This window comes from Passer domesticus, chromosome 5 (genome assembly GCF_036417665.1).
Source record: "Passer domesticus isolate bPasDom1 chromosome 5, bPasDom1.hap1, whole genome shotgun sequence".
NCBI classification, from domain to species: domain Eukaryota; kingdom Metazoa; phylum Chordata; class Aves; order Passeriformes; family Passeridae; genus Passer; species Passer domesticus.
Genome location: NC_087478.1, coordinates 55,370,582 through 55,384,717, shown reverse-complemented (window position 1 = coordinate 55,384,717; position 14,136 = coordinate 55,370,582). Strand labels below are relative to the sequence as shown.

Sequence of the window (14,136 nt, the reverse complement as noted above, 5' to 3'; positions counted from 1 at the left end):
GAAGAGTGGAACTGTGATCTTGTGGTCCACACTCACTTTGTGATAATATCACATCTCACACACACACACTCGATCACACCCTACTCAACCACGCAGTACTTATGGTCCTTTTTACTGCGTAGATTCTTTGTGCACGTAGTTTTTGAGTGAAAAAAATTCTGCAGTCTCCTGCCTGTGGCTCTTTTACACAATGCAGCTTTTGTCACCATGAATTGCAATGAAATGCACAGATTATTTGTGCTTTGACATACATTGAAATAGTAAAAGGTGCATTCTGTGTATTTAAGAGATTAACAGATTTTATTGTTTTCTAAAGTATTTTACAATACAGAGACCCAAAGCAGTAATTTCTGACAACTTTAGCAACTGTCCTGTGGATGAACAAATATGTTGGTAAGTTTTTGTTGACAGACATATAGATACATCCACTTTCTAAGCTTGCACATTTGGATTCACTGAAAATGATGACTATATATATCTATATGCTCAAAAATCAAATGATAGAGTCCAAGATTACCAACAGTGTTTTACAGTTACCTCAAAAAAGTTTTGTTAACTTCACTACAATGTAGCTTCCTAACATGGCATATCTACTTACCTGATACTTAGTTTTAACACAGATCTGCTGTAGTTTTACAACTCAGTTTTCAATGTCACAAGTGCATATTTGACACGATTAGAGCTGGCCAAGTTGTAACTGCAAACAAATGTAGATTTTACAGTGTTCTGCTACAACAATCCATGTTTGGACTAAAGCTAGTTTATACTTTGACTCATTAATTTATCCACAAATACTGATTTTGAGTATATTCATGTATTTACTGTACTTCTGAAAAATAAAAATCTTACCACAGAATACTTTGTCTATGGTACAGTAATGAATATGGCAGGAAAGCAGATTTAAATATACCTATAATTTAAACTCTTAAAATAGTCTAAATCTTATTGACACCAATAGGCTTGATAACTAATAGCCATGCTTTTCATATTTTGGAATATTAAATTATATGTACATATACACAACATAGATAGGCTATTAATAAAAGCATTTAGTCTATTTTACAGTCTTCTCTGTTCACGATAATCAGCCTTCACAGATTTAACATTTCAAATCACCCAAAAATCATTAGCAGTTAAAAGGAGATTTTTTTCCCCCTGCAAACATATGCTGGAAGTAGCCACTCTTCTGGGGCTTATGCATAATTTATATTTCTTTTGAATGCTACTTAAGATCTAGATGGAAATCTCGTGGTTCAAGTGTCAACCCACATAAAGAGCATTTGCAACAGAATCCCAGCCCATGACACCTGCAGATATCTCTGCTACAAATAAATTTCTGTAACAGATATTTATTAAATATAGTATTTTGTTTTACAACTCCATTTACAACTTCAAGCCATGCTGACAACACAGAAAGATTACTACAACATAGAGCTTTCATTCAGTCAAGTGGTAACTAAATCTATGTCATAATTTAAGTATTAATTGATAAAGCATACAAAAAGGTGCTTAACTACATAGCATTTAAATAAAAAAATACTGCATCTTTCAGACATTGATAAGAACAAATAAAAAAATTAACTATAATAATCTTTAAAATTCAAGTTGCAAGTTACTGAAGGTCATTTAAAATAACTGATTAAACAATAGTGAGCATAAACCTGGGGTACAATGAGGCATAAGCAGAGAAAATGCAAAAATGTTTAGGATCCACAACAGACCATGTGGGAAGAAAACGTTTTAAAAGTATTTTTCCTATCATACTATTTTTTCAACCTTACTCCTTTCTTTTGCATTGTGCACAAGTTGTGAGAACAATGTCAAGCTTTTGACTTTCATTCAGCCTTATTTGGGTATCAAGCTCTCACCTTTTCATTAAAATATATACACTCTATACATCCATTCAGTTTCCTCTCACTTCACCTAAATACACTGTACAGGCCTACAGAGCTCTTGTGACACTTCTGTGTTTATTTTGTCCTTTGTCACTGGATTGGTTCCACATAGTTTGCTGGGTATAAACCAACTTGTCCATTGTCCAGGCGTCCTTTGCACCAGCCCTGCTCGTCCTCATTCTCCATTTTGGTTAACTCATCCCCTGAAGAAAAGGAACATTTTCCTCAAATTAGTGCAAGTCAAATAAGTGTTTCATTAGGCTTATTGTCTTAAGCTTTTAAGGGAAACATGGAAGAAAATGCTACAAAGATTAAAAAACTCAAAATTTGCTTGCTAACTTCCAGACTACCCATTCAGACGTTAATGAACTATAAGATAACTTTATTTTTACTGCAATGCACATCTGATATTCCACATCCTCAGGGAATACTTTGACTTTTGAGAGCCTGAAGACTCCAAGATGCTCCAGAGGAGCAAAGGAAGCTCCACCTCAGCCAGGCAAAAAAGGCCACATTGAGTAAGATTTTGTCCTGTGCATTGTTTGTGTCAAATGTTTTCCCTAGATAAAACTGATGTGTGTTTTATCTTAGCAATAGGAAATAGATGATGAAGATATTAATCTTATTAATCTCTATCTTATTACAGTCCCAAATAGTAGAGCACCTTGGTCTCATTTAGGAGAATATAAACTAGCCTAAGGACTATGAATTCTTTGGTAGAAATGGACAAGCTTCATATTAAAACTTCTCAAGATACTTATCTTTATAGCTTTTCTCTTTGATAAAAAGGTTAAAAACTAGAAGAGATAAAACTTTTATCAGAAAACTAATAAATACCCATCGTGAACAAATATTTGGCACTTCAGACTCTATTTGGTTTACGGAAATATGTTACAACTTTTCCACTTTTTCTAGTACTGCAGAATGGGAGTGTACAATTTCAAACCTTCCATGAAGTGTGTGTTAATAAAGAGTGGAAACAAAGAGTACCCAAAATTCACATTTCAATGACGGTATGCCCTAACAAATGCATTTGTATCAACGTTTGGGCTTACTCGGTGATCTTGGAGGTCTAAGAAAATATTAAAAGTTTTAAGTGTCATCTGCACAGCAGTTACAATGAAACCACTGTGATGATAAAACCAGAACACACAACAACATACTCTGACAACACTGCAGGGACAATCTTTACTGTCACTATTCTTAGCCACTAAGGGCTACAACACAAATATTGTAAATAATTATGTCCCATCCTCTTATATGCTTATAAACCTCTCATAGGATATGAATAAAATTATTCTTGCTCTTTGGAAGCCTCCCACAGCTGTTTGCCAATAGAAAAAACAAAACAAAACACACCAGATGTAAAGGTACTCCACTAAATAAATTAGTTTCAAATATTAAAGTACATTTAATGGACACTGTGCAGAGCACATATTCTGTAATATGTATTTAGAAGTATTTTGTAGGTGAATTCTTTGAATACCCATGGAAATCCTATCTGAGAATATCCATGTACAGAGGAACACAGGATTGAGTACATTTTAAATTGGCTCCCATCTGACCTAGTGAGTTCTTTTCCTTAGTTTTTTGTATGTTCAATGTAAAGCTAGTCACAGTAATACTTCTGCCTAATAACTAAATAGCCATCCTATTAATTCAGCATCTCTAAGGGGATTCATGGTCTAGCACATCATCCCTTTCCCACAATTGTATCAATTACATAATTTGGTGTTGTAATATTCTTTAATGCTCTTCCTTCTAAGTACTGAACTCTTTTTAAGTGAAGTCCACAAATACCTCACAGTTCATACCTCCTCTGCTTTATTTCTACTGACCTCACACACTGAGAGCCACTTGGTTCAGTGGTTTAATGGAAGTGACACAGCTGGTACTCCAGCACACACCTAACTTTGTATTTAACCATTACATCTGTGTATATAAACACTGCATAGTTTTGCCAAGCAAAGACTCATTACTGTAAACCCTTGCTGCTTCACAGGTACCAGAGATATATTTCAAGAGGATTAGCATGCTTCCATCCCCTGCTGAGAAAAATGGAGCAGGTAAAGTCTATAGAACGAAAAGTAACTTTTGGCTTGTGTGCCAAAAAAGTACCAGATGTTTTGTTACTACTGTACTTCTGTCAGGGCACAATTTAGCAAAGTTCATGGACAAATAACCCATTCCTCCACTCTGGAAGCCTACAATACTTGTTGACAAAGAAGAAAGGTCAGATGTTCAGTGGTTTCACTAACAAAAAAGGAAGGAGGTAAGTTAAAGGCACAGCACCACCACTTGAGCTGGGGGGTATTGTGGTTCAGAAAGCACAAACTGCATTTAGAATATGATGAGGGGACACACTGTTCTGAGCACCCCACCTTCATCAGCAGAACAGACATCCTGCAGTTCCCTGATTAGCTACAACATGGACTGGTTTCCTAACTTGTAGCCCTAACATCCACCTAAGAACTATAGCAGGTGGTATAGAAATAGCACTAACCTTAGCTAACCCTAGCTGAAAGGGAGGCAGACAAAAGCTTTCTGGGGTTTCTTTTCAACAGTTGAATCCTATTTTTCTACTACAATTAATCTGGTTATTACAGGAGATGGGAATAAATGACAAGCAAAGAGGAAAAGAGACAAACTCAAAGAGTGTCTATCTCTCTCATTAGCACAAAGTGAAGTTCTGTTTGCTTTTGCTAAACTACTCCTGCAATCTTGTTCTTGAATTCCTGGTTGGAAAATGTCTCCTGCAATTCTGGGCAAGACAGCTGAACAACTGGCTTGAAAGTCATGAACAGGGGTAGATTTCAGCTGGAGGCAGCAGCACCTGTGGTGTGCAGCCATCGCACCCTGATGTCACCTTCCTGTGCGTGGAAACAGTGTGTGATGGGTCTCCCCCATCAGTTGCATCTATTTTGTTCTCTCAACTCCTGTAACGGTGTTTACGGCTCAAGGGAGATACAACACCTTAAGACGGAAGAGGTGTACCAAGTGTATCCTAATATAACACAAGACTGAAAAAACCTAGATAAACACAATTCCTGTGCTTAACATACACTGAAGAGGGGTGAAAAGCAACAGTTTAAAAAGTATCTGTCCATGGCTAAATTTTTAGCTCTAAAAAATTGGCAGTGCAGAAAGCTGGATGCCAAAAACTGGAAGCTTTCCATTTAAACAGAGAAGGTATCAGTTGACTTAATGCAGTTTCAAGAATAGCTGCTGTAGTATTTTCCTTTAAAAAACAACTCTGTAGGGTTGGCATTTCCAGACAGCTAAAAGCAGCAGCTGTTACTGCACCAAGGAAGAAAAGGGAGAGAGCAGATTTTCAGTTCTGCAGGTAATTTTGTTTCCCTTCAGATAGTAAGAAAAGAGTATCTCAGAGGCAACCCAACACATTTCAAAGAGCTTAGGAGTCAGTGCTGCCAAACAGGGGATACCAAAAAGCACTATTAGGAGGGATGATGGTTAGATAGGATCCTGCATGTGGAATTGTACATCCAGAGAAACAGGTAACTTCAGAAAATAAAAGGTGAAGAGAGAAAAAAAAATCCCCTTCCTTTCTCCTTTTTGATAAGTATTTTAAAGTGAACACTGCCAACTTACCAGCCTTAAAGCTGAGCTCGTCTTGCTCCTGGCCCTCATAGTCATAGAGTGCACGTACTCTCACCTCCATGGCAGGAGGGGTGTCTTCATCAAAGGGATTGGTGTCTCCATTTGCATCGGTGGAGGAGAAGGGGTTGTTGGACTCTTCATCAGACCAGTCAGTAGGGTAGCTTTGGTTTTTCTCATAGCTGCTAACACTGAAAATCAATTTTGAAATTATTATTTTCCACTTTTAAAATAGGAGACTAGAAATACCACTAAGATACCCCTAAATATGCTTAAACTCCACTCTAAGGCCCAGCTTTGAAACTTTCTTTCTGGTATCTTCTCATCTATCTTTAACTGACAATGCCTCATTAAAAAAGAAAAACATTCTTGCAAAGCATTCAAAAAGTTAGAAAAAGGCAAAACCAACACACGTCAATCTCCCCACAAACTCAAAGGACTTCTCTCTCAAAAAATCCACATAATCCATGGAATTATTTACTCTGGAAAGATAAAAAGAATGCCACAGTCGATGAGAGGGATTATCTGGTTTAGGTAAGACATTTACATTGCTTTGCAGAACCTTCCTCCCAAACCACTATGCTCCTCTACGATAGCTTCCAACATTTTTTCTATATTGCAATCCACCAATAAAAAACTTCATTATACTGCAACAACTTGATAATTTAAAGGGAAGTTCACTGTTTAGCATGCACATGCCAGTTAAGAGAGTGGAATATCCTTAGAATGTACACTGAAGCAACAGGCAGCTGCTTGAGAAGGTCCTAAACAAAAAAAGAAAGCATCTTAAAAGCAGATTTATTCAGTGAGAAGACACAGAGCAATAAAGCTCCAGAAGCAGTTTCACTAGAAAAACACATCAGTTCTAACATTTTATAGGACTGGGAAAGGGAGGGAAAAAAGCAACAACAGTTCTGTTAGCAACTGCCAATAACTACAGTAGATTGAAACCAAAGATCAAGCAACAGATATGGCATCTGTTAGGAAAGACAAATTAGGTTACAGTGTTGCTTACACAACTGCTTAAAAACACTTCATGCACTGACCAGTGTAGTGTTATAGAAACCGAAAATAGAAAACCCTGGATAGAGAAAGTGCAAATGTGAAAACAATTAAAAAACAACATTTCACCAACTTTTTGATCTTATTGTCCTCCTTTTCACTGACAGTACTCCCAGTATCTTCTTCATCTTCAAAGGGATTGTAACTTGATTGTACTGACTGCACTGTGTTACTCTGGACACTAAGACTGCTAATTTGGAAAAGAAAAAGCATTATGGTGACCCTATCTGTATAAGAGAACACTGTCACTGGTGTCCCACCAAGCAGTTTCTTAGCAGACCCCTCCTTCAGTCAAAACAATTTAAATAAACAGTTAAACAAAACCAAAACATCTATCAAATGCAGCATAATACTCAAGAAAGCTTGAAAAGTCTCACATACAGAGCATTCCTCCACAATCAGAATATCCTTTGTGGACCACAATTTCTTTTTTCCTATTGCCTGCAATAGAAGGCAATGCAATTTTTCTGGCCAGCTTCATTCCTTTTTAAAGCAGTTGATGTTAACAGTTTTGTATTAATCACATCCAGAATTCTGATGTGACTAAATGTTTTGCAAACTAAGACCTCAAAATATTATTTCATTTCTAGAGATGGGAAGGTAGGAAGAGACCACCAGATCAAGTACAGAAAGTTCAGTTTCTCATGAAGCTTGCTTTCTTTCAGCTCCCAATGGAAAGAGAGCTGTAATATGAAGAATAATTCTCCAATTAATTTGTGACGTGCAGAGACATCACTAAAAATGCTTGCAGATAATTATCATTTGATTGGACAATGACTTTTTGATCCCGTAGAGCTTAGTGCATTTGAAGGCAACAATCTTTTCCTATTACTGTTTATAGGCATAGAAAAAGCTACCTGCTATGTTTGTTAGGCTGTGAAACTTGGTCTCCTGTCTGATTGATGCCAGTCAGAGTCACTCCATCAGAAGCCTTCTTCTTTTCTCTTCTACTGAGAGTGCGATTCAGGTCTGCAGACCACTCCTACCAATGAATGCAAAACATGATTGAGAAATTAAATTGAACAAGTAATTTCACATTTAATTTTCAGACTGACTTATGGAACATACATCTATATATACAACACTATCAACAATTACTAAAGACTCCAAACATTTCACATACAATTCTCATCTAGTTCCTACTCCAGCAATGCAAACAGGTGTCTGTGCCACTCACAAAATCCCAAAGTTACCTGCACTTCCCTGTTTAGTATTCTGAACCCCTTGAAAAGACTTAAAATACCAGACACGTGGCACACAACTGGAGCAATCAAAAGAGCTGGCCAGTACAGATATTGAAAAGATGTACTGTGAGGGCTCACAGTTTCAAATAATGCCAAGACATCTGGCTTTAAAAGGTAACTCTAACATTCAATTAAAAAAGGCATTATAAGACAGGGCTTACTTCTCAAGAAGCACTCTCAGATGACTTAGAAAGAAGAAGCTAATTTAAATCTGTGCCTAAGATTTAAGCCCTTAAGGTACTTCACTCTGGATTTAGTGAAATTCATTGTCCTAAAAAGCCATCTACAGGAGTTAAGGCTCAAATCAACACAAATATTGACAAGACTAATAATGATGCTACTTGTAGATCCTTCTTGATATTTTGAACCATTCAGAGGCAGATGGGACAGGCATGGTGAGACCTAAACACAACTCCTGCACCAAGTCGAAGTTAAGCTTTGAGATCCTGTTATGCAATATACACTATACTGATACAAAGCAGGAAAAAACAGAAAACAAAGTGGATGCAAGCAAATATCCTATGCTGAGACATGTTTCCTCTCAGACGTCGTAAAAGTAAAAAAAAGTCAGGAGAGAGTTTGCTATAAAAGATAGCATTTGAGATAAGTCTTTTTATCAGGAAATTGAAGTTTTCAGAGTTCCTATTAGTCCTATGTCAGTCCAGTGCATTCCGCACAGTTCTTCAAATACTTCATTATTTTAACTTTGTAAAATACATATTGGATTTCTGAGTTACCACAGTTAAAAGACCACTGACCTATGCATATTTGCAGTTTACAATGCAATTTCATAGTCATTTGATCATGACTTTTTTACTTACATCATCCTTGTAGCATGTAAATGAGAAAAAACTTGATTAGGAAAACAGTAATAGAAGCATTTAATTTGTTAATTATAATGTTTAAGAAAAAGGATAGTAATTTCCCCACACAGAATTAACTGCACCTCAGTGTTTCAGGCAAAGAAATGCTACAGTACTGTTATGAATTTTCTTCCTCAAACCTGTAATTTAAAGTTACTCATTATTTTCAAAACAAGTGCTATTTTCCTTAATGGTTAATAAGGAAACAGTGAAACACTCCACAGTTTATGCTTCCACTTCATTAATTTAATCTCTAGAACTTATTTCAACTCAACCCATGATTCTGGTCCAACTCATTCCACTTCTAGCTATCATACATGAGTAGTATGATCTGCACTAACACATTTCTGTATGTATTTCTTGTAGGCTATGGTATCAGAACACTACTTAGAAAAACTCCTTTCTTTTGAAAATGGCATCCAGCAATAAAATTACTAACTGGGTAAAGGTGGAACTTTTTTTAAAATAGAGCAGTATTGAATTTTAAGTATCAAATTTTAAATTTTGATCTGTTCACTTCAGACTTTGAAAAGAGTCTTTGCAGCATACGCTACAATTACCTGCTAACAACAAGGAAATTCAAACTGAAGTCTCCCACCAAAGGGAAGAAGTGAAACATAAAGGATAACATATGCAGGTGTCAGAGATGTATCAACTAAACAATGGCTAACAACTTGAGTAATAACTTAAGCTTAGAAAAAGGCACTGTAGTTTTCTGGTTTACCCATTTTCTCTTTAAAGAGGTGCTCAACATAATCACCTCTAAAAGTTGTGGCCCAGTGAAAAATGAGATAAGGAAACACTATGACTTGCAAAACAAAAAGATTCAGTGCTGGAAGCTTGAAGTTAAGAAGTAAACCAGAAAGAAATATTACAAAAAGTAAAGAGGAAAAAACTACACAAAACAATTCCGTGGTTTATGTACTGTGACCTTACCTCAAACTGAGGCCAATTCATCGACATCCCTGGACCTTGATTAGCTCTGAACCACCGTAAGTCTTCAACAGCATCTGCTGTTTTGATATTCTGTTCCAGCTCACGGTAGATATTTTTGTAACTGAAAAACAAATTTGTCTTCTAATTTAGTATCACATTTAGAATCACGGCAAATCCCTAAGCAGTTTAAAAAAAAAAAATTAAATTTCCCAATAGAATTAAAAAAACTTATAGCAAGATGGACTTTTAAAAGCTGATAGACCTGTTGACTGCCTGTAAAAAGGGAAGAGTAGTCCAATAAGTAAACTAGCTCAAAGTTCACCACACCATAAAATCCTTGTTTACTGGATTTTAAAACTATGACTCTTGTGTAATTTAATTGGCTGTCGTTAAAAAAAATATATATACATAGGACTGTATTTAAACAACTGAACTGCAGTCTTGGAAGTTTCTTGAATTTCAAAGCTTATCCACAAGGCAGTAGAAACTGGTTTTGTGCTAAGTCCACAGGACTCTGTGAAAACTTCTTTTTTAATCCAGTGAGGATTGTAAGAAATTATAAAAATAAAACCCCCAAACTTGAAGCAGAGGTAAATGGGTTAAACATTTTCCTATGCAGGTATAATATCTGCTAACTGCTTTTACAGGTTTGGGTACTGATTTTACTAACTATACTATTTGTATCAAACACTGTGAAGAAGAACCTACTACTTTTTCTTATCTTTTCTCTAGCTGTTTTTCATTAACAGAACAGAAGTCATGTTGCAGATACAGCTCTGATCCTAGACCACGCACATGGCAATGTGCATGACAATACATTTATATTAAAGCCACCAATATGGTGCAATATGGAACTCAGAGTTTAAAAAAGTCTCAACAGTCACAAGGCTTAAAATAAGAGACACAAAACTGGTATTATATTATTTTATATATAATTAAGCTGCTATTATACTCAAGGTAGAGTATTTGTGAAAATCCTTCCAGACCAAATCACACAAAATTTAGAATTAGAATTCATTAGTGCTACATTGTCAAGGGGTCAAACTTTCTCAAAATACACTTCCACATTTCTCAATTTCTATACAATACTTGACTGCTTTAACATATACACAGTAGGGGTTTTTTCCTACATCAGCAGTCATTTCAATGTATTTAAGCAATAGAGAGGCATGTATTTTGAGAAAGGGAATACATTATTACCAGCCATCAGTTAAATCAACAATAAACTTTAGGTCTACATCTCTAGAAAACATGGCAGGCTATCTTCCTGACTGTGCTCTTTAGCACCATTACAGTTAAAAATCAAACTTTGTTTTCATGACTAATTCTACATCTTTTATCTCTGTACTAAAGAGGCAAAGGTAAGGGAACAGATCAACAGTTACAGCTGCTTTTTCCCTGGTTTCACCCAAATAATTCTGTTCTTTGTTTGACGCTTACTATGACGACTCCTGGAATTCTAAGTACCTTAATAGGAAATCATTGCCTCTCCACTTGGTAATTTTCTGTGGTCTTCCCCCAACCTTGTCCACTTAGTCAACTATTTCTCATTTATTTCTGATTTGTAGTTTCATTTAACCTGATGAAACTGAATCAAATGGGCAGCAATTCTACCATCTATCCACTCTGACAGTATCTCCCACAGCAGTTCCATAAGAACTTTGAAGGCACCCAAAATGGTAATGATGCCAAAATAATTGGTTTTGCCCCTACCTATTGCTTTCTTTGTTTTTGCCGCTGTGCCACGCCCTTTCCTCATGCTGGCATTAGCATTTGTGTGACAGTATAGCAAGCCAGTTGGGACACTACTCAGGTTAAAATCAGTTCTTCTTTTTCTCCTTGCACTTGAAGTGCTAATCAGAGTGCACATGACCTCTGCTGTTAGAGGTGAGATGTAAAATACTGCCATAGTTACAGCACTCACGGCAAGTATTCCTGTGTCTGGAGCTCCCTAGCAAATACAGTGAGTGCTTTCTTGGAATACAGTGAAGGCTCAGGCAGAAAGAACAAAATACAAGACATGCTTGATACATATGACAGTATAAAGAGCAGACTTTGAAATTAAGGTGGACAAGAGTTCAGTAGTGGTTAACCTATGGATCTTAAATTCATCTCCAGATCAAGGTAATTTCATTACTGAGCTCTAATATTTTAACAAAAAGTGTATTGACTACAAATTTCATGCTGTCCTACACTAATAAATTCCAGTTTGTTCTCTAATAAACATGAAAGACACATAATAAACCAAAACCTTCTTTTCTCAGTCTTTGATCCAGCATTTTTTTGGTCCTAAGTGCTGAATCCTTTCTAATTGGAACATATTTGATTATAAAATACCACAAGAATGAAGGTTTGTTGGTTCTGACAAATGTTAGATAGGTGCTAATCTCATTTTAGACAAAACAAAGAATTAATCTCTTTCACTTACACTTTTAAACTGAAGCAACTCAATAGAAATAAAACAGAACTCTGAACTCTAATCTACTTGAAGCATTTGTTTCTTTACACAGAAAAGTATATTAAGCATTAATTTTGAAGTCTAGCAGTTTTACCTTGCAACGTTGGACAAGTCAAGGTGTTTCTGGACTTCTAGTAACACTTCTCGGAAGAAACGCAACCGCTTTTCCTCAAACTGCTGGCACTGCTCAAATACCTGCTCCATGTTCTCCATATACTGAGGAGTAGCATTATCTAATTCTTTCAGTGACTTTTCATACTTCTCTTTTGTCTGGGGGTACAAAACCAAATTGTTAGCAATATATTTTATTGTTGCCCTGCAACACAGACCTATCAATGCAGTAACAGCCAAGGTTTAGACCAGAAGTTGCCAGGCTGCAAACTCTTTTCATGACCACTGTACCCAACTTAGGGCACAATGAGAATTATCTAAGTAAATTGCAGAAACAGTTACAATAAACCTCCAAGCCTCTTCTCTGGCTTTTTAACAGAAACCATGACATATGTTAATGTAACTCTAAAGATAAAAACCAAAGGAGTTACAGAGTAAATCAGAGCAGGAAGTCTTTAAAGTTATTGAAGGTATTTGGAGACATTTCAAAGTGCTGTCTTTTCTCCTTTAGTAATTTACATAGTGTACTGTGAGTTATCACCAAAACCCCAAAGACTGTGTACATCCTTGTGAACATAAATTGCATACACTGTGAGCTCAGCTAACAGATACAACCTCAGACTCTGCACTAATTTACAGAAGTAGTCCACAGGCAGGAATTAAAAGATCCCAACTGATGGAACTTAACATTCCAGATCTGAGAAAAGCATTCTCAAAGGAAAAAGACATCCTTGAGGAATCACACATTAAAAGCCTTTCAGTAGCAGCCCACTGAAGAGATAAAGCAAACTGTGTAACAGAACAGCATTTATTTAAGTGAATTATATCAGCTTCACTTTTAAAAAATGCATTCTGCAGTCAAGAATGATGATATATGTAGTTGTCAGCAAGTTTCAGGCATCTGTATCTCAGATCCTTGAGTGAAATAGCTCAGCTCTCCCTAGTAAATAAGTAGAACTCTGCCCTATAAGTTTGCTGGCTTATTGTGCTTAGCTCCCTGCTAAAAGTACTTAAATGAAATAGAGGTCATACATTATTCATCTTCAGAGAAGAAAAATTTGGCAAGAACACATTTTTGGGAGAAAACTAAACTTTGGTACAGAACTGGAAGTGACAGAGAGCTATGTGAACTGGTGTTCACAGCATATTCAGGAGGGGAAAAGAGCTTAAATATGTACAAGCTATAGGTCAAGAAACATTCAATATACCTTTAGTACATCTTGTTTGCTTCTCTCCACTTTGTCTTGTAATTTCTTGAGTTGTTCAGGATTCAGTGCTGGATCAGCTTTGCTGTTTGTTTCTCTGGATATAGCTAGTTTCTCCTCCTTGCAGGCAGCATGATAAGCTTTCTTTGCAGCTTCCACCTACAAAAGCGATTTGAGTCTTTGCATCTGGAACAGTCTACAGCAACCATAAAATCTTAGCCATAAAATTGTGTTGCAATGAAGAAATTGTTAGGTTTTGTTTTCAGGATGATTTTTCTATTTTTGGGGAGAGGGGGAAATTGTTTTCATTTAGGCCAAAGAATAAACAACACATAAGGAGTAACGTAAGGAAATCGTTGGAGCATTCTTTCACCATACAAGAAATGTCACTCATACAGCTTAGGGAAGTGTTGAACAGGCTCAACGAAAGGTTTACAGAAAGTCCCCAACTAAACACTTCTCACTCATGCCCACGTTCATCTGCTCCCCTTTCTTCTACCAACCTGTTATTTAAGAATAATGTTATATGAGAGGGGGGGAAACACCACAAATACATTTTCCCTCATTTATTTGAGCAATTCATAACTTTCAATTGCATGAAATAAGATACTGTTAAAATGAGATCTTAAATTTCACTTTTCCCAGATTTTCACTGAATTAACCAAGATTAGGAGAGATCAAGATAAAAATATTTATTTTCAGAGGAGGACAGAAAGCAAGAGATCTTTAAGAGAAAGGAGGATCCAG

At 36.3% G+C, this 14,136-nt stretch overlaps 1 protein-coding gene across 7 annotated transcripts in view; it reads right to left on the bottom strand.

Moving 5' to 3' along the window:
• Window positions 1-281: 281 nt before the first annotated feature.
• The window catches only part of PACSIN2 (protein kinase C and casein kinase substrate in neurons 2), a 53,529-nt gene continuing 39,674 nt past the window's right edge, over window positions 282-14,136 (bottom strand). For 5 of the 7 annotated variants that reach the window (XM_064420597.1, XM_064420595.1, XM_064420599.1 and 2 more), the window contains 7 exons: window positions 13,393-13,548; window positions 12,168-12,343; window positions 9,616-9,736; window positions 7,430-7,554; window positions 6,646-6,762; window positions 5,505-5,701; window positions 282-2,098 (listed from right to left, as the gene is read on the bottom strand). In XM_064420597.1, the coding sequence (XP_064276667.1) occupies window positions 1,986-2,098; window positions 5,505-5,701; window positions 6,646-6,762; window positions 7,430-7,554; window positions 9,616-9,736; window positions 12,168-12,343; window positions 13,393-13,548 (1,005 nt within the window). In that variant the 3' untranslated portion in view covers window positions 282-1,985. The remainder of the gene's footprint in view (window positions 2,099-5,504; window positions 5,702-6,645; window positions 6,763-7,429; window positions 7,555-9,615; window positions 9,737-12,167; window positions 12,344-13,392; window positions 13,549-14,136) is intronic. The other 2 variants (XM_064420596.1, XM_064420601.1) reach the window with 2 other exon arrangements.